This window comes from Schistocerca piceifrons, chromosome 5 (genome assembly GCF_021461385.2).
Source record: "Schistocerca piceifrons isolate TAMUIC-IGC-003096 chromosome 5, iqSchPice1.1, whole genome shotgun sequence".
In the NCBI taxonomy this organism is placed as follows: Eukaryota; Metazoa; Arthropoda; class Insecta; order Orthoptera; family Acrididae; genus Schistocerca; species Schistocerca piceifrons.
The window spans coordinates 53446754-53471651 of NC_060142.1; the positions used below are offsets into that span (position 1 = coordinate 53446754).

Genomic DNA, 24898 nt, shown 5'->3' on the forward strand with positions numbered 1-24898 from the left:
TGAGTTAACTACATATTTACGGCTCCGAGTTTCGCGTGGTTATTAATTATTATTTTCAGTTGAAAGGATGACTGCTGCAAAAATCAAAACAGACCTGGGTGATGTTGACGCGGAATCTGCACCGTCATTGAAGACATATTATTTTCGAATTAATGAATTTAAACGTGGTCGGACGAGCACCGAAGACTAAGCGCTCTCCAGCCGTTCAATTCAGGTCAGCACAAAGGAAATCACTGACAAAATCCGTGATATTTTAATGCAAGACCGTCGAGTAAATGTTTGAGATGTTCCTGAGATTGTAGACATCTCAACGGAGCGAGCGCATAATATGGAGAACTGGCTATGAAGAAGCTCTGTGCGAGGAGGGTACTACGATTGCTCACAGTCTACGAAATGCACATCTGGCACATCATTTCAGCACAGTACCTGCCTATGTTTACTCTAAATCCGGAAGCAGACTTCTGACTGTTGATGAAATCTGGACCCATCACAGGATGGCTACTAAATCTCGGGGGGGAAAAAAATCTGATTATTCCAGTTGTGAGGAGGAATGTGTGTCGAGAAGCTCCTGATGAATTAATGGAGAGCGAATGGAGGTTGGGAGAGTATACCACAATAATTACATTTTTTCCACTCAGATGAGCTGTATGCGAACCGTAAGCAGTAGTTTAGCCTAAGTTTCTAAACATCGATAATTTATATATAATAATATTCGTATAATTAATATACTTTGAAATATTAAGTATTTCATAGTTTGTTATACACAAAATTCAATTTCAACGATACGTTAAAAAACTCTGAATTCCCTTAGATGTTATGAAACTTATGAAATTCCCTGCGATTTCCCAGATTCGTCCAAGGTAAAATTTAATTTCCAAATAATTCCAGGTTTTCCAGAACATTTGTCACCCCGCGCCATTACACACCAGAGTTAAAACGACAGTCAAAACAATGGACACAGGCTGGTGAAAGTGCACCAAAGACGACCATTTTGTCAGCTGGCAAGGTGATGGCCAGTGTGTTTCGGGATTCCCAAGAAATAATCCTCGTAGATTACTTACAAAAAAAAAAAAAAAAAAAAAGAGCAGAACCATAACTAGATCCATTAGGATTAACTCTGACTGTCTGAAACTTTGGTTGGCTGAATAAGAACAAGGTTGGCAGGCTAAAAAGTGCTTTTTCACCATGACAATGCACCATCCTTCTCATCAGCTATAAAACTGTCTAAAATACTTTGGGCTCTGAATTGGTTCTTCATGCACTCTACCCACCCGACTTGGACCCAGCTGATTTCTTCCTGTTCCTAAGTTGAAACACTGCCTTGCCGAGGAGAAATTTTCACCAAATGAGGATGTGATGGTTGTAGTCAACGTGTATTTTGCAGAGTTTGACAGATCCTATGGAAAGCTGGAGGATCGCTGGACTAAGTGCATACCCCTGAAAGGAAACTATGTCGAGAAGTAAGGTGAGTTGTCTACGAAACTATTTTGCTTGGTTACCTGACTTATCAAACCACCCTCGTATATCCATTAATGTTGCGGATATGTTGATTGTAGTTACGTATATTCGCGGAGGTACGTACTTATTTCTTGCCATATACACGATACATAAACGTGAAGCATTATCCTGTCCCTCCGACGTTCTGTTCGATGTCATTGTAACAGGCAAAGTTAAACGAAAAAGTGTGACGGCTGTGGTCGGAAGTGGCTGTGTGAAAGAGAAAGCTACGCGTGGGCACTTCCGGCGGTTGGCAGCGCGTGTTCACCCCTGTGGCGCGGCGTCAGCTATGTGGGTCAAGGGCTCTGCTGCTGGGCTGGTCGGGGGGGAGGCGACCCACAGTCCCATCCCTCACACACACGCGGCCGCCGCATCTCTTCCGAGCCCACAGGAGCCAGCTGCCCGAGCACTGCCGGACGCCCCCGTCACTGCCCGCTACTGTAGCACACCTCTACCAATGGGCAACATTGCATGTCAAGCCAACGTCCCTAACAAGGTTTGGCACGGACCTAAAATAGTTGTTCCGTACTGCTCACAAATGTGTCAATGATTTCCCGTTGCTATACCCAGCTCTTCCTGTTCCTTTCTTGATCTCTTGTCCCTTCAGGACTGTATTTTGTGACAGAGGCAATCTCTGACTAATAGGCCAGTTAATGTGTCCATTCCATTTTGTTATGTTATCATCGATTTTATTTTCTGATTAGTAGATGTTCAGTTCACGCAATCATTTTAATTTGGCCGAGTCCGCTACATCGTTTTAGTGGTCGGTGAACTCTTATTCCTGCTGCCGGAATTCTACTCTTCTTTTTATGTGGCCCTTGAGTGACTTCCATACAATAAATTAGTAACAGCCACGCTCTTGTGGAACATCAATCTCGTCTCTTCCCACATTTTTTTAAGCGCCTATTGAACTACACACATTTGAAAATTTACCTACTGTCTTTGTACACTGAGGTGACAAGAGTCATGGAAGAGCGAAATGTACACATTCGGATACGAAAGTATCACATACGCAAGGTATGAAAGGGCACTGCATAGGCGGAGCTGTCATTTGTGCTCACGTGATTCAAGGGACGTGGTTATGGCCGCATGGTAGGAATTCAAAGACTTTGAACGCGGAATGGCAGCTGGAGCTAGACGCATGGGATATTCCATTTCTGAAATCGTTAGCGAATTCAATATTTTGAGATTCACAGTGTCAAGAGTGCACTCAGAATACCAAATTTCAGGCCTCTCACCGGTGACAACGCAATGGCGGACGGCCTTCACTTCATGACAGAGCAGCGGCGTTTGCGTTCAGTTGTCAGTGTTAAATGACAAGCAACACTGCGTGAAATAGCAGCAGAAGTCTATGTGAGTCATACAACGAACGTATCCGTTAGGACAGTACGTCGAAATACAGAGTTAATGGGCTATGGCAGCAGGAGACTGATGCGAGTGCCTTTGCTGAAAGCACCTCGCTTGCTGAGCCTCTCCTGGACTCGCGACCATATCGATCGGACCATGCCCTGATAAGGTGAGTCCCCGTTGCACCTGGTAAGAGCTGACGGTGGGGTTCGAGAGTGACGCTGACCCCACGAAGCCATTGACCCAAGATGTCAACAACGTACTGTGCCAGCTAGTGGTGGCTCCATAAGGGTCCCAGCTGTGCTTATTCAGAATGGACTGGCTCCTTTGGTCCAACTGAACCGATATTTGACTGGAAATGGTTGTGTTTGGCTACCTTTGAGTCCATTTGCAACTATTCATGGACGTCATGTTCCCAAACAACGGTGGAATTTTTAGAGATGACAAAGCGCCATGTTACCTGGCCACAATTGCCCGCTATTGGTTTGAAGAACATTCTGGACAATTCGAGCGAATGATTTTGCCACCCAAATCTCCCGACACGAATCCCATCGAACATATGTGGGATATAACCGAGAGGTCAATTCGTGCACAGAATCTTGCACTGTCAACACTTCCCCAGTTATGGGCGGCTATAGAGGCAACATGGCTCAATATTTCTGCAGGGGACCTCCAGAGATTTGTTGAGACGACGACACGTGGAGTTGCTGCCACTGTGCCGCGCAAAATGTCCGACACTATATTAGGAGGCATCCCGAGACTTGTCACCTCAGCGTGTTTCTGTCGTATTCTTATGAGGTGTCATGTTTTGGTTTAAATATTTAAACCGTTAAAATGTTTCATCATCAAAAACCGTGTTTGATCCTTTGGGGTCTTTCCACATAAAACCCATGGCTTTGTATTTTCCTGTTTATGTATGAGGCTTTCCTTCACATACTGTGTCCATCAAAAAAATTTATTTTCTATGTCACCTTTCTCGGCAGAAGTGTTGCACTAGCTTCGATAATATTGATAGCTAACTGCCTGAAATACTAATCTAAAGTTCAAATTGGAATAAAATTAGCAACCCTACTTGTAAAATGACGATTGTATTTTAACATTCAAGCTAATAATATTGTATGTTTTTGAACCTGTTTCATAAAACTAAAAAATGGGGAATTACTGTAACAGTTGGTACTGCTCTTTTCTGAAACACTTTTAGATTCTTTCTCAAGCAACACCGTCAGCCATAGACTGTCTGTCTCCAGGGCTATTTGATCCCTTTCTGCTTCCAGTGCTGCCTCAGTCTAAGATCAACTTTCATCAGTGCTTTTAAGGCTTTCTTTCCATAGTTAGTGCTGATACTCATGAAAAATTCACCAAATTTTTGCAGTTCTGTTGCAACAAATACTAATTTTATTGCTTAGTCTGTACTGTATCTGAGAAATTTTACTTCGGTTCGAATCCGTTGTCTGAAAATATGCCTTCGTTCACTGAAAACTTACTTAGAACCTATTTATTTATCTATAGATCTGACAAATCAGGCAAATAACGGCTAATAGTACTCATTATATGCATTACATGCCAACCGATTCCATCTGTGACTGAGCGCTGCACAGCCTGCGTCCATCGTCATTGTCAGTTAAGGGGATATCTTAACGTCTTTAACTTCGGCCGTGTGTTGACACGGCTACAATTTGTGAGCGGAACTTCTAGGTAAGGTATTCGACATATAGCGTTGCAAGCGGAGGTTAGGTAAATTCGTGTCGTCTTAGGAATCAGAATGTAAGCCAGACTGAAAAGTTACAATCATCTTTAATTTCGGCACTGCCGGCGAATTAACAACGGACTGACAGAACGTTGCAAGAAGTTAGGCGTCATTTCTGGTGTGCAACTGTACGCCCGCACACCGGTTCAATACAATGGCATAGTTGTCGTTATCGCTGACTTCATGTCAGTTTCTACTAACGGCGTTAATACATTCGTTTCACAACATGTGGTCTCTGTGACCAGTGGGTATTAAGTTAACAGCTAGGGTTTTTAAGTACCGGTACTTGTGGCGTAGTGAACTGCTGCCTGCAGAGTTTTATTGCATACTGTTCCCAATTTGAAATTCAGCAAAACTGTCACCTGGTACGCTGACTATACTGTGGTCTTATAGTTGCCAGGCGAATGAATTTAGTCTGACACGTAGGGCGATTTTACGGTCGTGTCCGGCCAGAAATATACAACTCCTGCCTGTCCAGCTTTTGTTAGGTTTTTTTGCACAACGAAAGCCCATTCCAAGCTACAGATGTAAGCGCAACGAAGTGGTGCAAGGTATACCATGAGGATGTATAAGTATACCAACCAGTGCTATTCTTACGTCTGTGTGCTATGGTTTTCTTCATACCGATCGAGCCGAATTATATTAGGAAGAAAACTGAGTAGTTAAGAAATGCCAAATTATAAGGTCATTTCATGTTTTTTTTTTAAATTAAAGCACGATTATGGTTGATTTCGCATAAAATGACTAATTTATTATTAATAATAAACGATTGAAAGTACGCAACTGACTGTACTTCAGACAGGTAGTCCGTATTTTAGGGCAGATAAAGTCCAGCTAAATATAATGCCATATCAGTGTTTACTAATTGTGGACCTTTTAACTCGTGTAGCTTACAAAATAGCATCACACAGGATAAGGATACGCAACAGTAGGTAGAGTGGTAAATGCGGGGGCGTGGCGTTTAGAATGCTCAGTGGCAAGGTTTCAGTGCACTTTGTATAATGGCGATAGTAACATGACTAGGAAAGTATTAAACTTATAAACCGCGTAACAAAATCCCACGCACTAATTCCATTCTCACTCATATTGCAACTCTAAATCATGTTACACGATCACTGCTCAAATTTTTAAAAAGAAATCTCTAAAATAATAACGGAAAGGCACAAATTAAAACTCACTATATTACCACAGTAGAAAGCCATGCAATACAATATATTGTTTAGTTATTTGGATTTATTACGGCTCCTCTTAATGGGAGGAAACTCCCAGTTCTGATTAGGAAGAGAAACATAGCAGTATTGGACTGCAGTACCTTTTAAACTTTAGCAGCCTGTCATTTATTAACACTCACGAAGAAATATCACAATTAACATGGAATCAGTAGTACAGAAAGTGAATGGGACAGACACGTGGAGAGAATTATGGGAAGGTATAGTGAAGCTTCTTGTCCCTTAACAAGTGGCTTGAAGAAAGAATAGAAAGGAACCAGATGGAGTGACAGTATGAGTCACATTGGTCAGCATAACCCCCAAGAAAATATAAGACGTTTAAATCTGGAAGCTTTGACCTATGTCGATGAAAGAAAGACCGCCTTGTGTACTCAAGAGCCTACTGAGTTTATTTTTAGAAGTCACACCCTACCATAAAAGAAAGCTTCCTCTTTTGACATGCAGATGCGATATGCAAAGGATAAGGGTAATAATAATACAAAGTACCATCAGCCACGTATTGCACGGTGTCTTGCAGACTTAGTGTACCTGCGGAAGACAGCTCTATAGATTTTTAATTTTTTTCAGTGTTATGTTTGGAATTCATAGTGTCATCCACATAACTCTACCACAGTTCAGGATAAACAAGAACAACGAAATAATGGGCCATACTCATGATTGAAGGACCATTCATGAGAGAACTTCGGAAAGCCTAACTGTATGGTTGCATAGGCAGTTATAATGCCGTTCTCCCAGATCCATAATCTTTGTTCTCTCACGTGAAGGAGAGAATTTTATTACAGTGGACAGAAATGGCTGAATCTATTCGAGAAGGACGTCTTTTCAGGGCACTTCATTCCTAAACCCAAAACGTGCGGTGGTTAACTTCTCGTTAATTAGATTTTATCAAGGACTTTCTTCTCTACTGACTGTAATTTCGCAACTGCACCTAAGAAAATACCTGCAAAAGAAATCAGCAGTGTCGTAGAAACATAGTTTTTTTTCTGTTCCGATGGTTCACGCGGAGGATGTAAGACACGATGTATCAAGAAATCTGCGGGAAGCGAAACCGACCAGGAACAATCTATCAGCGCGGGAAAGAAAAGCTCTCAATGATTTGTCACCACAGTGGATAAGGGAAATACCACAACTGTTATGGCAGGGCCGGCCAAACGCTGCACAGTGTGCAGACGTGCAGAAGTGCTGCACATGTGCGCACGTGTGCGACAGCGACATCTGTTATTAGACATGTGTCCTAAATGAACCGCGGCGGCTCGACTTCCCTGTATATGTGGTGCAAGCAAGAGCGCAACATACCCAGTCTCGTTTACCCCTGGTAACCGTAACCTTAATAGAGAAGTACTGAGAAATGCCAGGTACTGTGAAAAAGCAAAGGACGGGAGATCTATGTTCTCAGTCGTTTAAAAAGGACTGGGAACTGCAATTCTTTTTTGTATCCGTTGGTGAAAACTCACAATGTTTGCTGTGCCGCCGAATAATAGGCGGCCAGCGTAAGTTTTCAAGTGAAAGACACTACAATAAATATCACAAAGACGAATGTAGTGTACTCAACAGTGAAGAACGGCAAGCAAAATTAAATGTCCTTAAGAAAATGGATTAGACACATCAACTCGATTATCAATTCTCATGACCAGTGATAAACGTGTTTGGATTTATTCCTTTCATAATTAAAAATTATTGTTTACTAACTGTGCATTATTGCCTCATTCTGCTCCACGTTACATTATCAGGAAAGTTGGTCATTAAATCGATTGTTCCAATGTATACGTACATTTAGGGATTTTTTTTAATGTGTGAAGGGCTACGCTCAGCTGAAGTCGATAAAACGTAACATTCATCTAATTGTCGGTTATTATGCAGATTTCAGACGTAATTGATGAAAGATATAGCAATAATGGTATTGAAATAACAGGTGATCATCGAGAGGTCTGCGGTTATTCTGTTTATAGGTCAGTGAGACACAAATTATGTGGGTGTAACTGAGGGCACCGAGAATTAGTTATCGGAAACCTTGCATTAGTTTAATGTTATTTGAAATCACGAATAAGGTTCGTTGGAAGTCGGTAAGTGCTCTCTTTCTTAAATACTAGATCAAAAACATTACGCGTATTTACGTGCCGTCAGTCAAGCTGCCTAAAAAACACGGTTGCTAACTGGGGGTTAAACTGTTAACATAAAAGTAGATGTCTCAATGAGTAGACTGTGACAGTGTGCGTAGAAACATGCACTACATGAACGCTGACGGCTGCGGCGTGCACGCTGTGACCCGGAAGTTGCACATGTGCAGGAGCACCGCACGCGTGCAGAATTTCTGGCCGGCCCTGTGTTATGGCCTCAGTAGAATGCCATAAGAAGATTGCAATGGGATCAGTAGCAGTGATCACTGACAAGCAACGCAATGCTGTAACTTTTACGTTGTACCGCTATTAGTGGGTGATGACGTACTTTAAGCGGAGCAACGCACATACTGAGATTGCTGTGGTGATGGCGATACAAGGATACGCATTGTCACAGACAGCCATGGGGAAGGTTGGTTGGTGTTCTATCTTTCATAGTGCTTCATGACCAATCCTGTTTCTGAAGCAGAGCTACGAAATAACTAGATGTCGTGCATCATTCAATGACATACTCATTGTAGACAACGTAAACGTTTCGAATCGTTTCCTTTGTGCGCGTATGAAAACTAAGAATATTTTAATAGCTTACAGTGTTTTTACACTTTCCACTCAATCTTATACTGTGAACAGTATGAAACCTCTCCAAATCCTCATGATTCAATAAGTTTTCGAAATCACAACGAGTAACTTGCGACAAAAGCTAAACAACGCGTTTTTATCACAGTGTTGACATACAATACGCCATTAGCAAGTTGTTTATCAGCCTCAAACAAGTCTTTTGTTGCTGTTGGAGGTGCAAAAAAGGTAGAAAGGGTAAAGTTGTTCTCAAACTTAAGACTGATTTAATAATCGCAGTGCTGTACTCGGCATTGCCCTTTTAACGTCTCACGTTGTATCGTTGCTTCGACATTTGCTTGTCAATCATACAGGGGTATGTAGAGGTGGGTTATAATGACGCGTTAACAAGAAGGTTGAGTGGAATCCCATTCGGGTGGTACGTACCATGGAACAGACGACCCTTCCAGTACTGCGACGGGCTAGGTGAGACCTAAGATACATCCCACTTGCACTACAGCAAGTAGAACACGTGGTTGGTTTTCCACCTCACCTTGTGGGCAGAGTTTTAACATGGACCCCTAATCACGGAATGTCTCATTCACACACAACAATTATGGTCTTTATATCTTGAAGATTTTTCACGCCCCTCTTCAACATCCGCCTCCCTGAACGGGCTGCACTAGTAACAGAACAGATACAGCAATGAAAACATAGAATAAAAGGAAAGAGCCTTACGATCTTTGGTGCCAGGGCAAGTCCCGCGATATGGCACTTCCGAAGTTCCTCTGCTGAAGCGAAGCAGCCATCGCTGAACCGTTCACGTAGTTGCTGCTTGCGGGTCCCTGATGTCCCCTGTGGAGAGAAACAATAGTGCCGTAAAAGCGCCTGCTGAGAACACTGAGAAAAGCATACGCAAATAAATTCCACAATGCATTTCAAATAGCGGCAATTATTCACGACTAAGTTTTGGGGCTTGGGGGGGGGGAGGGGGGGGGGAGTAGCGGCGATATCTTCTAATGAAAAAACAGCCAGATATCTGAAAGCGACGATGATTAAGGTTTTACATCGGGACCAACAAAAAGGTTACACTGCCCACTAACACGTTGTCGGAAAAAATTTGTCCCCCCTGTGAGAGGTTTTCAATAAGCTGAAGATTTATTGTTGCAACAGTGAATACAGCGGTTACATTTACAGAGCAACAGCACAAGCAGTTATGAGGGCCGAGGTATCGACCCATGCTGGAACATCCGTATTAATACGTTGTGTAGCCTCCACGGGTGGCAATGCAGCTGCTGACTCTGGTATCTAGTCGATCTCACAGATGGCGAATACTGTCCTGGGCTACGTTATACCACATGTGCTCACCTTGTTAACTTAGTTCTCTAAGGGCTGTTGGTTGACGAGCCACTCTGTCCCATCACAGCCCATGCGTGCTCTATTGGGGACTTGGGCAGAGAGACCGTGTTGGGCAGAGAGACCGTGTTGGGCAGAGAGACCGTGTTGGGCAGAGAGACCGTGTTGGGCAGAGAGACCGTGTTGGGCAGAGAGACCGTGTTGGGCAGAGAGACCGTGTTGGGCAGAGAGACCGTGTTGGGCAGAGAAGTCGCTGTGCATCTTGCAGAGCACGTTGACGTTCACGCGTGGTCTTGGGAGTACCATTATCCTGTTGGAACAACACATCGCCTTCCTGATGCAAGAGCAGCAAAAGAACTGGTCGAACTACATTCAGCATGTCGTAAGCACTGGTTAACATCCCTTGCAGAAACATCAAAGGCGAATGGCAGTTAACTTTTCGCATCCCAGCCTGGCGAGAGGCCAGTGTCTCTTTGGAAGGATGCACTTTTCGAGACAACGCTCAGCAGGTCTACGTCGTACGCACAAACGACCACCACATGCGTGCAGGCAGAATCTGTTTTCATCGCTGTAGACCAAGGTGCGCCATTCCATCTTCATAGGGATCCTCTGACAGCACCAGTCGAACCGTGCAGGTCGATGCCGTGGAGTGAGTGGAAGACGGGACAGAGGTGTGTGTGTGTGTGCCCCTAGTCCCACTGCCAATAACCTATTCTCAGCAGTTCGCGTTGACATCTGGGCTCAGAAGCCCTCTTAACTGTGGTAGCAGTACGATCTGCCACTGCTGCCTTTACAATACGACGATCTGTGCTGCGAGGACATCCAGACCCTCGTCTATGGGTCTGACAACATTCACGAGACCACTGATGCCAGTGTCGTTGCACAACTGACGCAGCATGCTCAACTTGTGAGGCAGTTCTCCGAAAGAAACAACCATCCCACCACTTGGAAGGCCACAATCTGACCCTTTTCCGACTCGCTCAGTTGGCTGTAGGAAGGACGAGTGCGTCTCCGTGGGGTGATTGCCTGCCTGCTTCACGTGTCTGCACCACACTGAGCCTTTTGGCTGTGAGCTTTCGCTGTTAAAGGGCGACAATTGGCGCCGTGTTAGCTATGTCAATACGCTGTTGGCGGACGACGATGGAACCATTAGTACTACTATTCACCAGGTGGCATATGCTGTCATCGGATCAAAATCAACGTCGCCTTTCCAGGTGCACTGCATGAGCATGAAGCGATGAAACAGTTGTCATCAAATTACCACTTTTAACACGAAAAGTCAGATTTAGGTGCACATCTACATGATTACTCTGCAATTCACAATCAAATGCTTGGCAGAAGGTTCATCGGACATTCAATCTTTTTTCTGCCGTTCTACACCCTAAAAGCGCGCGGGAAAAACGAATACTTACATGTTTCCGCGCGAGCTCTAATTTATATTATGATCATTTCCCCCCTGGTGGACATCAATAAAATATTTTCACACTTTGAGAAGGAAGTTGGTGATTGAACTTTCACCCGAAGATACTTTCGCAACGAGAAACGCCTTCGTTTTGCCACCCCACTTCGCTTATCATGTCCGTAGCACTCTTCCTTCCTCTCCCCTCCCCCTTTCGGCGCAATACGAAACGAGCTGCCCTTCTTTGAACTACTTAGATGTCCTCACTAAACCCTATCTGATGCAGATCCCACAGAACACGGCAATACTCCAGAAGAGGGAGGACAAGCGTAATGTAAGCAGTCTTTCTAGTAGATCCGTTGCATTTTCTAAGTGTTCTATCAAACCGCAGACTTGTTTCCTTTCTCCACGACATTGTCTATGTGATAGTTCCAATTTAAATTATTCGCAAATCTAATACTTAAAAAAATTATTTCAATTTACAGCCTTTTGATTTGTACGACTTATTGTGAAACCGAAATTCAGCGGAGTCTTATTAAATACTCATTTCGATGACTTCACACAGTTTATTATTTAGAATCAATTTCCACTTTTCCCAACATGCAGATATCTTGTCTGAAAGATTTCGCAATCGGTTCTGATTATCTGATGACTGTACAAGACAGTAAATGACAGCATCATCTGAAAAATCTAAGAAGGGTGCCCATATTGTCCCCCAATACCCCTTATGTAGACGAGGAACAACAGTTTCCTTGGAAACGTCGGACATTACTTCTATTTTACTGTGCGACTTTCCGTCAGTTACTACGAACAGTGATCTTTCGGACAGGAAATCACGAATCCAGTAGCACAACTGAGAACATACTCCATAGGCAGTCAACCTGATAACAAGTCGCTCGTGAGGAACGGCGTTAAAAGCCTTTTGGAAATCTAAAATACATTCTGTGATCAAAAGTATCCGGGCACCCCCAAAACATAAGTTCTTCATATTAGCTGCATTGAGCTGCCACCTACCGCCAGATATTCCATATTAGCGACCTCAGTAGTCATTAAACATCGTGAGAGGGGGGGGGGGGAGAGAGAGAGAGGGAGAGAGAGAGAGAGAGAGAGAGAGAGAGAGAGAGAGAGAGAGCAGAATGGGGCGCTCCGTGGCACTCACGTACTTCGAACGCGATCAGGTCATTGCGTGTCACTTGCGTCATACGCCTGTATGCGAGATTCTCACACTCCTAAATATCCCTAGGTCCACTATTTCCGATGTGATAGTGAAGTGGAAACGTGAAGGGACACGTACAGCACAAAAGCGTACAGTCAGATCTCATATGTTGACAGACTGCCGACAGGGTCGTGATGTGTAATAGGCAGACATCTGTCCAGACCATCACATAGGAATTCCAGAATGCATCAGGATCCACTACGACAGTTAGGCGGGAGGAAACTTATTTCATGGTCGAGCGGCTGCTCATAAGCCTCACATCACGCCGGTAAATGCCAAACGTCGCTTCGCTTCGTGTAAGGAGCGTAAACATTGGACGATTGAACAGTGGAAAACGTAGTGGGAAGTGACGAAGCACGGTACACCATGTGGCGATCCGATGTCAGGGTGAGAGTATGGCGAATTCCCGGTGAACGGCATCTGCCAGCGTGTGTAGTGCCAGCAATAAAATTTGGAGGCGGTGGTGTTACGGTGCGGTCGTGTTTTTCATGGAAGGGCTTACACCCCTCGTTGTTTTGCGTGGCACTATCACTGCACCGGCCTGGACTGGCCTGGACTTGCCTGAGAGTCCTGACCTAGATCCTATAGGAGTGTTTTGCTACGCCGACTTCTTGCCAGGCCTCAACGAGCGGCATCGATACCTCTCCTCAGTGCAGCACTCCGTGAAGAATGGGCTGCAACTCCCCAGGAAACCTTGCAGCACCTGACTGAACGTATGCCTGCGAGAGTGGAAGCTGCCATCAAGGCTAAGGGTGTGCCAACACCACATTGAATTCCAGCTTGAGCAACGAAGGGCGCCACGAACTTTTAAGTCATTCTCAGCCAGGTGTCCGGATACTTTGGATCACATAGTGTATGCTATCAGTCTGACATCCGTTGTTAATAGCTCTCGTTACTTCGTGAGAATGAAGAGCTAGTTGTGTTCTACAAGAACAACATTTTCTGAATCCGTGTTGGTTGGTTAGCAATAGATCGTTTCCTTGGTGGCAATTCATGATTTTCCAAAACAGTATGTATTCCAAAATCCTACTATAAAATCAACGTTAGTGATATGGGACTGTTGTTCAGCCATTACTCCTATGTCCTTTGTTGGGTATTTGTGTGACTAGTGCAACTTTACGGTCTTTAGATATCCATCTTTTGACGAGCTAGCAGCTGAATGTGATTGCTAAGTGTGAAAATATTGTATCAGCATACTCCGATAGAAACCTGAATGGTATTCAATCTGGACCAGAGGATTTCCCTTTAGTAAGTGATTTAAGATGCTTCGCTACACCGAGAATATCTACAAAGTTACTCGAGTCCTCAGTTCCTGGTTCGAATTTTGGAATATTTACTTCATTATCTTTGGCGAAGAAATTTCGGGAAACTGTTTAGTCACTCAGCTTCAATGGCGCTGTCATCCGTAACATCACCATTGTTATCGAGCAATGAAGGTGTTGACGGCGTCTTGCCGTTGGCATACTTTTACACACGACTGGAATCTCTCTCTCTCTCTCTCTCTCTCTCTCTCTCTCTCTCTCTCTCTCTCTCTCTCTCTCTCTGTCTCTCTGTTTTCTGCCAGATAGACTGTGTTCCCTTGTGGGAACCATTAAAAAGATTCTCGGAGTGGAGAAGAAAGACACCGATGGTTTTGGACGTTATTCATATTGGTAGTCATATGATTCATAACGTCCTGGACGAGAGGTCCCTTATTCTGAATCGACTGTAGGCCACGACTGGTTTGTGTCCGACCAAAAATGATTGTTTGACGGCGTTTTATCAGAGTCTCACGAGCACACGGTAATTTTTACCGACGGTTAAAAGCAAGGGGACAATCATCGGATGTTCTGTAAACTTACAAGATTTTATCGTTAAAATATGCCTACCAGGTCACTTGTCGGCTTATTGTATGCAGATACTGTGGCTGGTCAATCCGGCACTGGAGTGCATGAGACCTCTTTGCGGAGGGAAGTTTGTGTACAAGAACGCTTAGAGTTACGCAGGCAACTCAGCAACTACTCTGACACTGCCCACCTCCTGAACAGGCAGAGCGAGGAGTTATTCTACTGGGTCCCTGGAAACGGGGGAATCGAGGAGAACCAGGAATCTGAAAAAGCAGCGAAAGCAGTCTGAGACTTCAGCTTAACGTCCCTGGATGAGACTGTTGACTGAGGGGACAGACTGGCTGGAAGTCGCCAACAACAAGCTAGGGTCGGTCTATCCAACAATTCGGCCAGGGCGGACTTTATCCCGACCTCCAACAAGGGTCTAAGTAACCTCATTCGCCTTCGTATCTGACACTGCAGGAACCACTACCCAACGTCGCATGCTTATCTTCGGAGGCAGAGAGATACACCAGAATGCAATGTTTGAGGCGTCCCATTCACGTCATGTGTCTTGTAAGACACACGAGGGAAGCCTTTGGTCTACCGAAAGACTTTCAGGTGAGGACGGAACGAAAGCAAATTGTTAACGTTTCGTGTGGCGTCATGACTTCTGCCCAGTTTAACTGGGCTAAAGATTTTAATTTGTTATAGGGTGGACGGCACTTTCTATTACTATCGCAGTCAACCAACCATCTGAGTGCCACTCGCTTGTTTATTAATTCCATTAACGCACGATAAAGGCATGAAGAGAGATACTGTAGGTTGTAGCTGAATTTTGTTCCCATTACTGAGGATGTAGCTATATGGTCTATGTTATTCGTTTTAACGACAGTAGGTACTCCTATAGGAGAACCACGATGTTGGGAGAGAGTGCTAATGACGACGCTCTTTAACGCCCGACAATTCTGTCCGTGTGCCTCCATCATCCGACCGCTTCCAACACTGGTGATCTAAAAATTGAACACCTATATACACCGTAGTCATCTAGAAAAAACTGTCGTGCCAAATCGGCAAAAACAGTTGTAGTGCCAGAACCGCTTGAGGAAAGCGTAGATTGTTCTCTCCCCGCCCCGCGAACTGTTGTTAATACACCCTTGGCCGTAAGTGTTGAGCAACATAAAAATTTTACACGCGTGCGGCGTACGTAACAGTAAGGAACTCTGGCTTAAAAAGCAGTTTGACGGCATCGAAAAGGGTCACAAAAATGATCCACCTCAAAGCAACCAATAAAGCACCTGGAGTAATAAAAATTTTGTTCGGATGTTTTTGTGTGTACTTATCTGTTCACTACATTCGCTCGCCGTGGACATGTATCAGTAATCTAGAGCTCTTTTCCTGTTCGGATTTATGATATCGTGATACTGCTGTATTATGCCTCAAAGAAAAGAATGCGACGCAGTTAAAGCTTTTGCAAGAACAAGGGAAATCGCAGGTGGAGATTTCGAAAACTGTGGAATGTTCACGCCGGTCAGTACAATATGCTATTGAGCGATTCGCCACGACCAGGTCGCATGTTAATAGCCCCAGAACCGGGCGCAAACGGACCATAGCAGACCGTGAAGACCGAATGATAGTAAGAGAGTCGCTAAAAGATAGGAAGACAACCTCTCTTGACCTCGGTGCTGAGCGGAAAGTGTATAAAGCCAGGAAGAAGCCATGGCTAACTGACGAGAATAGATACGTACGGTATGGTTCAAATGGCTGTGAGCACTATGGGACTTAACATCTGAGGTCATCAGTCCCCTATAACTTAGAACTACTTAAACGTAACTAACCTAAGGACGTCACACACATCCATGTCCGAGGCGGGATTCGAACCTGCGAGCGTAGCGGTCGCGCGGTTCTAGACTGAAGCGCCTAGAACCGCCCGGCCACACCAGCCGGCGGTACGGTATGAGTGGACTGTAAAACGCCAAACGTTCACCGAACCAGATTGGTCAAATATTGTGTTGTCTGATGAAGCAAACATTCAGGTAGGTTTGTCAACTTCACCCTCTAACACAAACCAGTTTGGGTAGAAAAATGTATTAATACAAAAACTGATGAATGGAATCTCTACAATATTTATTAACATTTCAGTTTTTTGGTACTCTAAGTCTGACGTACGTCCGTTGTCGGATGGGTGAGGAATGTAAGCCAGAGTGTCAGGTACCTATCATAAAACACGGCGCAGGGACAGTCACGGTCTGGTGTTGCATGAACGTTGCAGGAGTGGGACAGATGGTCGTATGTGGAAGTCGCATGGATTCCAGGAAGTATATAGCCGTCCTAGAATCTGATTTACTGCCCTCTTTTATGGCCTTTGTTGCGGATACAAACATGGGAGGCGTTAAGTTCCAGCACGATAAAGCAACCTGCCATAAATTTGTTCGCACAAAACTTCACTTCGGGACACTAATATCCAGCTTCTAGAATGGCCTGCCCAATCACCTGACCTGAACTCCATACAGCATTTATGGGGTTTATTGAAGCGCAAAGTCAGGCGGCACACAATAACTCAAAAGAATAATTAAGGCTCAGGCGGTCTTGAGTGGAACGCCGTAAGTGCTGAGGAGTGTAAAAAGCTAGTGCAATCTCTAGCAAAAACAATTTCTGATCTAATGAGGGCAAAAGGTGAGCCCACAAAATATTGATTTTGTGTTACCAGTAAACATTATGAACTCTACTAATTATGTTTATTTAATTTTCTTATTTTTCGTAAGACTCAAAGTTACCTACGCTCAATAGAGCACGTTAACATGATTTCATACGGGATACTCTAGCTGTGCTGCTAGAACATGTGCCTTTACAAGTACGACATAACACGTGGTTCATGCACGATGGTGCTCCTGCACATTTCAGTCGAAGTGTCCGTACGCTTCTCAACAACAGATTCGGTGACCGATGGATTGGAAGAGGTGGACCAATTCCATGGCCTCCACGCTCTCCTGACGTCAACCCTCTTGACTTTCATTTATGGGGGCATTTGAAAGCTCTTGTCTACGCAACCCCGGTACCAAATGTAGAGACTCTTCGTGCTCGTATTGTGGACGGCTGTGATACAATACGCCATTCTCCAGGGCTGCATCAGCGCATCAGGGATTCCATGCGACGGAGGGTGGATGCATGTATCCTCGCTAACGGAGGACATTTTGCACATTTCCTGTAACAAAGTGTTTGAAGTCACGCTGGTACGTTCTGTTGCTGTGTGTTTCCATTCCATGATTAATGCGATTTGAAGAGAAGTAATAAAATGAGCTCTAACATGGAAAGTAAGCGTTCCCGGACACATGTCGACATAACATTTTCTTTGTGTGTGAGGAATGTTTCCTGAAAGTTTGGCCGTACCTTTTTGTAACACTCTGTATACTGTGAAAAGCAATGGTCCCATAACACTCCCATGTGGCACGCCAGAGGTTACGTCTGTAGACGTCTCTCCATTGAGAACAACAAGCTGTCTTCTGTTTGCTAAAAACTCTTCAATCCAGCCACACAGCTGGTCTGATATTCCGTAGGCTCTTACTTTATCAGGCGACAGTGCGGAACTGTATCGAACGCCTTCCGGAAGTCAAGGAAAATGGTATCTACCTGGGAGCCTGTATCTAATATTTTCTGGGTCTCATGAACAAATAAAGCGAGTTGGGTCTCACACGATCGCTGTTTCCGGAATCCATGTTGATTCCTACAGAGTAGATTCTGGGTTTCCAGACAGCTGCAAATCAACTTACCCGAGTCCGAAGCTCGCGAAGACCTCAGACAGAGCGTGGTAGTAGGTCAACGGAGCTTCCTGGTGGCCGTTGGTCACGTAGGGGTTTCTCGGCTGCGGTGAGGGCGGCTCCGCCTCCGCTTGCCGCTGCTGCTGCTGCTGCTGCTGCCCTGGACCGGCGCCTCCTGTGAAGGCGGCGTCCCACTCGGCTGGCTGCTGGGCTGGGCCGGACCTTTGGCCGGGAGTCGCCTGCTGTGGTGCTAGCGCGGCGCTGGGTTCGCCGAGAGTCGCTGCGGGGCAGACAAGCGCGGCGGTCAGCTCCACTGCTCTGGCTGATCAGTACTCGCGGACTCACGTCCAAGCGAGTTTGATGTTTGTACATTTGTTGATAAATCACATGACAGCTAATTACAAGTCGCGCACTGCAAAGTGTGTGTGGAGCCATTCACTGAAGGTTAGAAAGAAATAGAATTGGGGAACATGGGAGAGTAGCATGGTTCACAATAGAATGTTGAAATCAGGAATTGTTCCAATCTTTGCTCCAAGTACTCTTTGTCCTCCAGGGTAGTGCGATTGCTGTGCAAAATTTGATCCTAATAAATTGTGTTTAGGTGTTGCTCATGTCCATTCAGGCGAATGAATAATTGAAAAGAACGCAGCATGTCAGTCTCAATGGAGAGAAGTCTTCCGAAGTAAGAGTGATTTCAGGTGTGCCGCAGGGGAGTGTCGTAGGACCGTTGCTATTCACATATATACGTAACTGACCTTGTGGATGACATCGGAAGTTCACTGATGCTTTTAGCGGATGATGCTGTGGTATACCGAGAGGTTGTAACAATGGAAAACTGTACTGAAATGCAGGAGGATCTGCAGCGAATTGACGCATGGTGCAGGGAATGGCAATTTAATCTCAATGTAGACAAGTGTAATGTGCTGCGAATACATAGAAAGGTAGATCCCATCTCATTTAGCTGCAATGTATCGGGTCAGCAACTGGAAGCAGTTAATTCCATAAATTATCTGGGAGTACGCATTAGGAGTGATTTAAAATGGAATGATCATATAAAGTTGATCGTCGGTAAAGCAGATGCCTGACAGATTCATTGGAAGAATCCTAAGGAAATGGAATCCGAAAACAAGGGAAGCAGGTTACAGTACGCTTGTTCGCCCACTGCTTGAATATTGCTCACCAGTGTGGGATCCGTACCAGATATGGTTGATAGGAAAGATAGAGAAGATCCAACGGAGAGCAGCGCGCTTCGTTACAGGATCATTTTGAAATCGCGAAAGCGTTACGGAGATGTTAGATAAACTCCAGTGGAAGACTCTGCAGGAGAGACGCTCAGTAGCTCAGTATGGGCTTTTGTTGAAGTTTCGAGAACATACCTTCACCGAGGAGTCAAGCAGTATATTGCTCCCTCATATGTATATCTCGCGAAGAGACAATGAGGATAAAATCATAGAGATTAGAGCCCACACGAGGCATACCGACAATCCTCCTTTCCACGAACAATACGAGACTGGAATAGAAGGGAGAACCTATAGAGGTACTCAAAGTACCCTCCGCCACACAGTCAGGTGGCTTGCGGAGTACGGATGTGGATGTAGAATATGGCTATTACTGCTACTAGCCTGAGATGATCTGCTGCGAACTGGCTCCTTGGAAAGCCAGTATCTCAGTTAACAGCAGTATTACCTCATGCATTAGACATTCTCAGAAGGCTCCTTGGAAAGCCAGTATCTCAGTTAACAGCAGTATTACTTCATGTATTAGACATTCTCAGAAGTCCTCCTTGATACAATAATTTACCAACAGCCGTATGTACTTTAGAAATTCATTTTATGAACTTCTTACATGCTACCAGTTTCGGCGTTACATTGATGCCATCTTCAGGCCTCACACGTCATAGTCGTAAAATCGCTATACACGGAAGGAGCCATATAACTGGATCCGTGCATCAAATCGCTCTGCAACAGTTCTTGCTGGCTAGGCGACACAGTCCATAATGGATCAACAAAGATTCTCACAAGTGTTCAGTTCCACTACTTAGAGGAACACAAGTCTCTGCCAGATAACTGCAGTTTCAGTTTGGAAGCGAATAAATTTCTGTGTTAGGAAACTAAAATATATGAGAACTATTTAAAGTTAAATAAAAATAAAAATAGAGAAGTCGAAATAATTGAACAAAACAGGATTCAAAAAAGAATCTGAACAAGTTCTTAGATGTTGCTGCGAAAAATGCAATACAAGAGATTATAAATGAAGAGGATCAGCAGCTTCTTCAGAAGCATACAGAAGGTGCCTTTCCTTCCAGTATGGCAGCAGCTAATCTGAAGACAGTATCAAAAGAAACCAAGAAGGGGAAGCGAGGGGAAGCGAGGGGAAAAAGAATGAATAAAGCGAGGACGGTAGATACGAAGAAGAAATGATTTATCCATGAAAGGAGCTATAATAATAATAAACAATTGCAACTAATGAAAATATCAACCATTAAAATTATTAAGAACGCATCATCTTCTGCAGATACTCACTCCACCACCAAATGTACATGTAAACATATTCGTGTCAACTAAAATTAGTTGTGCTTTGGACAGAGTCAGTCTTTCAGATCGTATTTGGAGTTGGAGTCACTGCACAGGCACTAGGCCATGATGTTCGTAGATTAACCATCTGTAGAAGTTCGATCATGAGGTCGAGAAGGAAAACGAGGGAAGCAGTTGTAGAAGAGGAAGACAAAGACAAAGGTAATAATTTGGATGCTCCTCTTCTTTTACGCTGGAACGGCAAATACTTTGAAATATCAGCGATCGAAAGAAAAATGTTTACCGAATTGCCGTCGTTGCCACTGAAAATAGACAAGGAAAGCTTCAAACAGAACGAGAAACTGGCGAATCTCAGGCTCAGCCTTGCATGAATTTAATTAAAAAGTGGAATCTGATGTCGGAAATGGGACTTTGGTTTGGATAGTACAGCTAGTAACACGCGGACTCAAAGGAGCGTGTACAAAAATCCAAGAAACTTTCAGTACAGACCTGGTGTGGACTGCTTGCCGTCAGCATGATTTGTAAATTATCTTAGGAGTATCAGATGTATTTTCCTATATTTTTGGCACTTTTACCAGTCCAGAAACAACACTGTTCAAACGTATTCAACAAAAATGATCAATTAGTCACAGCACCAGACGAACTATTCAAGAATCCAGTAATGAAAAAATTGCGGCACGAAATGCTGGATTACTTGCCAAGTAACAACAAGTTCAACAACGAAGACGACATAAGGACTTCTTAGAGTTGCCCTTGTCGTGCAAGACCCAGTCACATCGCGCTCTTAGTCCAAAGCATCGTGCTCGCTGGATAGCTAAAGGCATCTATGCACTGAAAATATTTCTTTTCCACTCTCAGCTGTAACAAACACAACAAGAAGTGCAGAATATAAGTGACTTGATTTGTGTCTTGTTTATATGAGAGAGTGGAGTGAAGCGCTTGTCTGTCAGAAGTCCTTACAATGGTATCAGACTTATTACTCTCCTCAAGAATTATACCAACAAGACTGTAGCTAGTAAAGCATATAAAGCTCTCTGCAAGCACCTTAGATTTCTGGCCGAACACTTGGTTGCGCAAGCCTCATTTGATGACAGAGTACAAAGGAAAACATGGTGAAAACTTGCAACGCCAACGAATACTTGTTACGCCTCGTCGACTCAAGACAGTTGGAAAACTTTTAGTTTGAGATTCTTATGACAGCACAGACCACACCTTTTTTTCGATGTATTGATTGAAGAGGGAAGTATGAAATCAGCATCTTTCCTACAGTTCTCTCTTGCAAAATGACCAGATCATCCAGTATTCAAAGAACTTCGGCACCGCTGCTTTCAGATGAAAGAAGTAAATGACAGCAGAATACGCTGTCAGTCGGTTGTAAAAGGGCAATGAAACGTTGACGAAAGATGAAGAGCAGAAACTTTCTTTTTCAGATTACATCCAAACATCGTAAAGAGCTCGATACTTCACAAGCTACTGTAATGGCACTACTTGCACATTCATCAAGAGAATGATTTTTTCCGTGTGCTATAAAAGTTGTGTGCCCTTTAGTGACCTCAAAGGAAACATTTTCTGATAAAATCTTGTGTGTGTTACTATCATACTTAAATGCACGATATAAGCCTTGTGAAGATACGAAATTTGATACTTGGACCATCTTAACGGTAGAGGATCCGTGTCTGCATGCAGGAAACAAAAAGGGAAACTAGATGCTATTGCATGTTTCTGAGTGACAGGAAAAAATAATGCTAGACCCAAACAGGGTATTCTCATCTGTTTTGTTTATACGTAACCGGTGTTCAACAGTGGCCTGGAGTTTCCTCTTAAAAAATGCGGCGAAGACAAAGGATAGCTGACTTAACTAACAATACTGGGGGGTGGGGGGAGGGGCGGCGCGAAGATACTTTAAGACGATCTTTTGAAAATATTGCAACCATTGCAGTCAACACTATAAAATTAGGAAAAATATTTGTGTTTAATGAATTCTTCTACCTGATTCCACAAATGTTTTAAATTTCTCAGTTCAATTGAAGTATCATTAGCAGATTTCGCTTTCCCCAGTTAATGTCAATCATATTTACAGGTTCAGAATATTACGTACAAATCAGTATTTCTCTGAAAAGAATGTTGTGAGTAAAAGTCAACAACAGTTAACGAAATTTTCATTTTAAAAAATTACTTTAGGTTGAGCATGAAATACTCGCCTCGGCAGTATACGTTATTGAAAATGCGTTGATGTTGCTAAGAGAGTGCTAACAGACGTGTTCATGTTCTGTACTCCGCTGAAACACCAGTGCCTCTTCAAAATGCTTGTTAATACGCATCAACATCAGTCAACAAATTGTTTTTTTTTTTAATTTTTGGACTGATGCTCATAAACTCCAAGGGATGAACTACAATTTATGTTGGAGAGAGTCGCAAAAGTGAGAAATGAGAATGAATGTATGAGAGGCCGAAGTGTTAACAAGCAAACATTATTGGAAGGAAAGACTTCAGATCACGTAACATCTTTTACATGCATAGAAAGTTTGGTGCCAGAAAACAGGAGCTATGTGGAGGAATAAGAAGTAGAATATCAACGGGTTAAAAAGTTTTTCCGAAAGGTGAAAGTTCTGCTGGGATTGAATAAATTACAACGGTGTTTACAAAAAGATTTGCCAACTGTTCTGACGGGCATGTTCTGAATTGTGGATGTTTTGTAAGTAACAGGAAAATACAGGATAGTTTTGAAATGAGATGAGGAAAAGTGCTAATAGTGAAATGGACTGCCAGAATGACGAATGAAGGAGGAAACAAGAATGAGAGGTGAAGGGAAACTTGTGGAAGTTATACGAATGGGGTTTATCATTTTGGCAGGGAGATATACTGCGAAGAAGTTGCCATCAACCATGAGTCATTGAAACGGAGGTTGCAGGGAAGGGATGGACAGGAAGACGACTTGAAATGCTGGATGACATCAAAAATGGATGAAGTTACCAACACGTGAAGGAAGAAGCACAGAAAGGTTAAAGTCTAGATAGTCTTTAGAATACCCCTTTCAGAGAGAGATCAAAGAAGAAATATATCCCTGCAAGACACACTCCCGACATATTGTCGGTCGAACAGCAACTAATACAGTACTGAGAATGTATAATTTAGTGACAACAGTTTTAATTGAATAAATAATTAATAAATTTTACCTCTTTGTTAACGGTTTTGGTACACAGTACCATACGCAGCCGATCCCCGGCACACAGCTATTACGCTTTTTTCCAAAATAACTGACAAATTTTTGACACGCCATGAAGCAACAAACTAAATTTGCGACTGTAGACGCAAACACACCCTTTTCCTTTTATGAAATGAAATTGTCATAGAATCTACAGAAAATTTAAGGAATTAAACAAATCCATCCATCGATGTGAGTAGGGGTTTTCCCTACCATTCTACAGACAAAACAATAAAGAGGAATATTATTAATGATCTTCAGTCATTTAGTATTACTAATACTGTTTTATTACATTATTCACTTATTTACAATACAAACTAGGTACACCCAATAACTTCTAAACTTTATCTCTATTTTTAACTTTTACCGTACGTTGAAAAGTCCCATTCACAGGAACAAACGCGAACCAAACGTAAACATCAAGTGTCACATTCTTGGGAACGAAAGTCCGCCCTAATACTTTTAGGGCTCCGTGCCTCATTCTGTAAAAACGGAACCCTTATGGGATCCGTCCGTCCGTTAGCCTGTTCGTCCGCACGCCTCTCAAAAGCCCTTTTTGGAAGGATAGGTAGACATATCAAGCTCATATTTATCTCTTTAAAATCTATGGTCCAGTAGCGGTGTAAAAAATGTAGCTTCTACGTGATTTTGACAATCACCAACTCACTCTTCAAAACCTATGATGGTCTTCACATGAAATTTAACAAGAAGCAAATTTTCACTATAAAAGTGAAGTAAACAAATCTGAAACTTGTTAAACTTTAACTGTAAAAAAAATCTTTTTCATTTTAATATACATTGCACTCATCATCGTCAAAAGCATAATAGACGATCATTACCGCGTGCAAATGTAAAATATAAGCTGGAGTCATGTTTTAGTACGTAAATAAAAAAATGTTTCATCACATCACACACACACAAATTATATATACAGGGTGTTACAAAAAGGTACTGCCAAACTTTCAGGAAACATTCCTCACACAAAAATAAAGAAAAGATGTTATGAGGACATGTGTCCGGAAAAGCTTAATTTCCGTGTTAGAGCTCATTTTAATTTCGTCAGTATGTACTGTACTTCCTCGATTCACCGCCATGATTTCATACGGGATACTCTACCTGTGCTGCTAGAACAT

The 24898-nt window shown here is 43.3% G+C and overlaps 1 protein-coding gene across 1 annotated transcript in view; it reads right to left on the reverse strand.

Annotated features, from left to right (window-relative positions):
* The window catches only part of LOC124798729 (E3 ubiquitin-protein ligase TRIM71-like), a 99632-nt gene that overhangs the window by 71474 nt on the left and 3260 nt on the right, over positions 1-24898 (reverse strand). The window contains exon 2 of the mRNA XM_047262256.1: positions 18039-18306. Coding sequence (XP_047118212.1) covers positions 18039-18306 — 268 coding nt within the window. The remainder of the gene's footprint in view (positions 1-18038; positions 18307-24898) is intronic.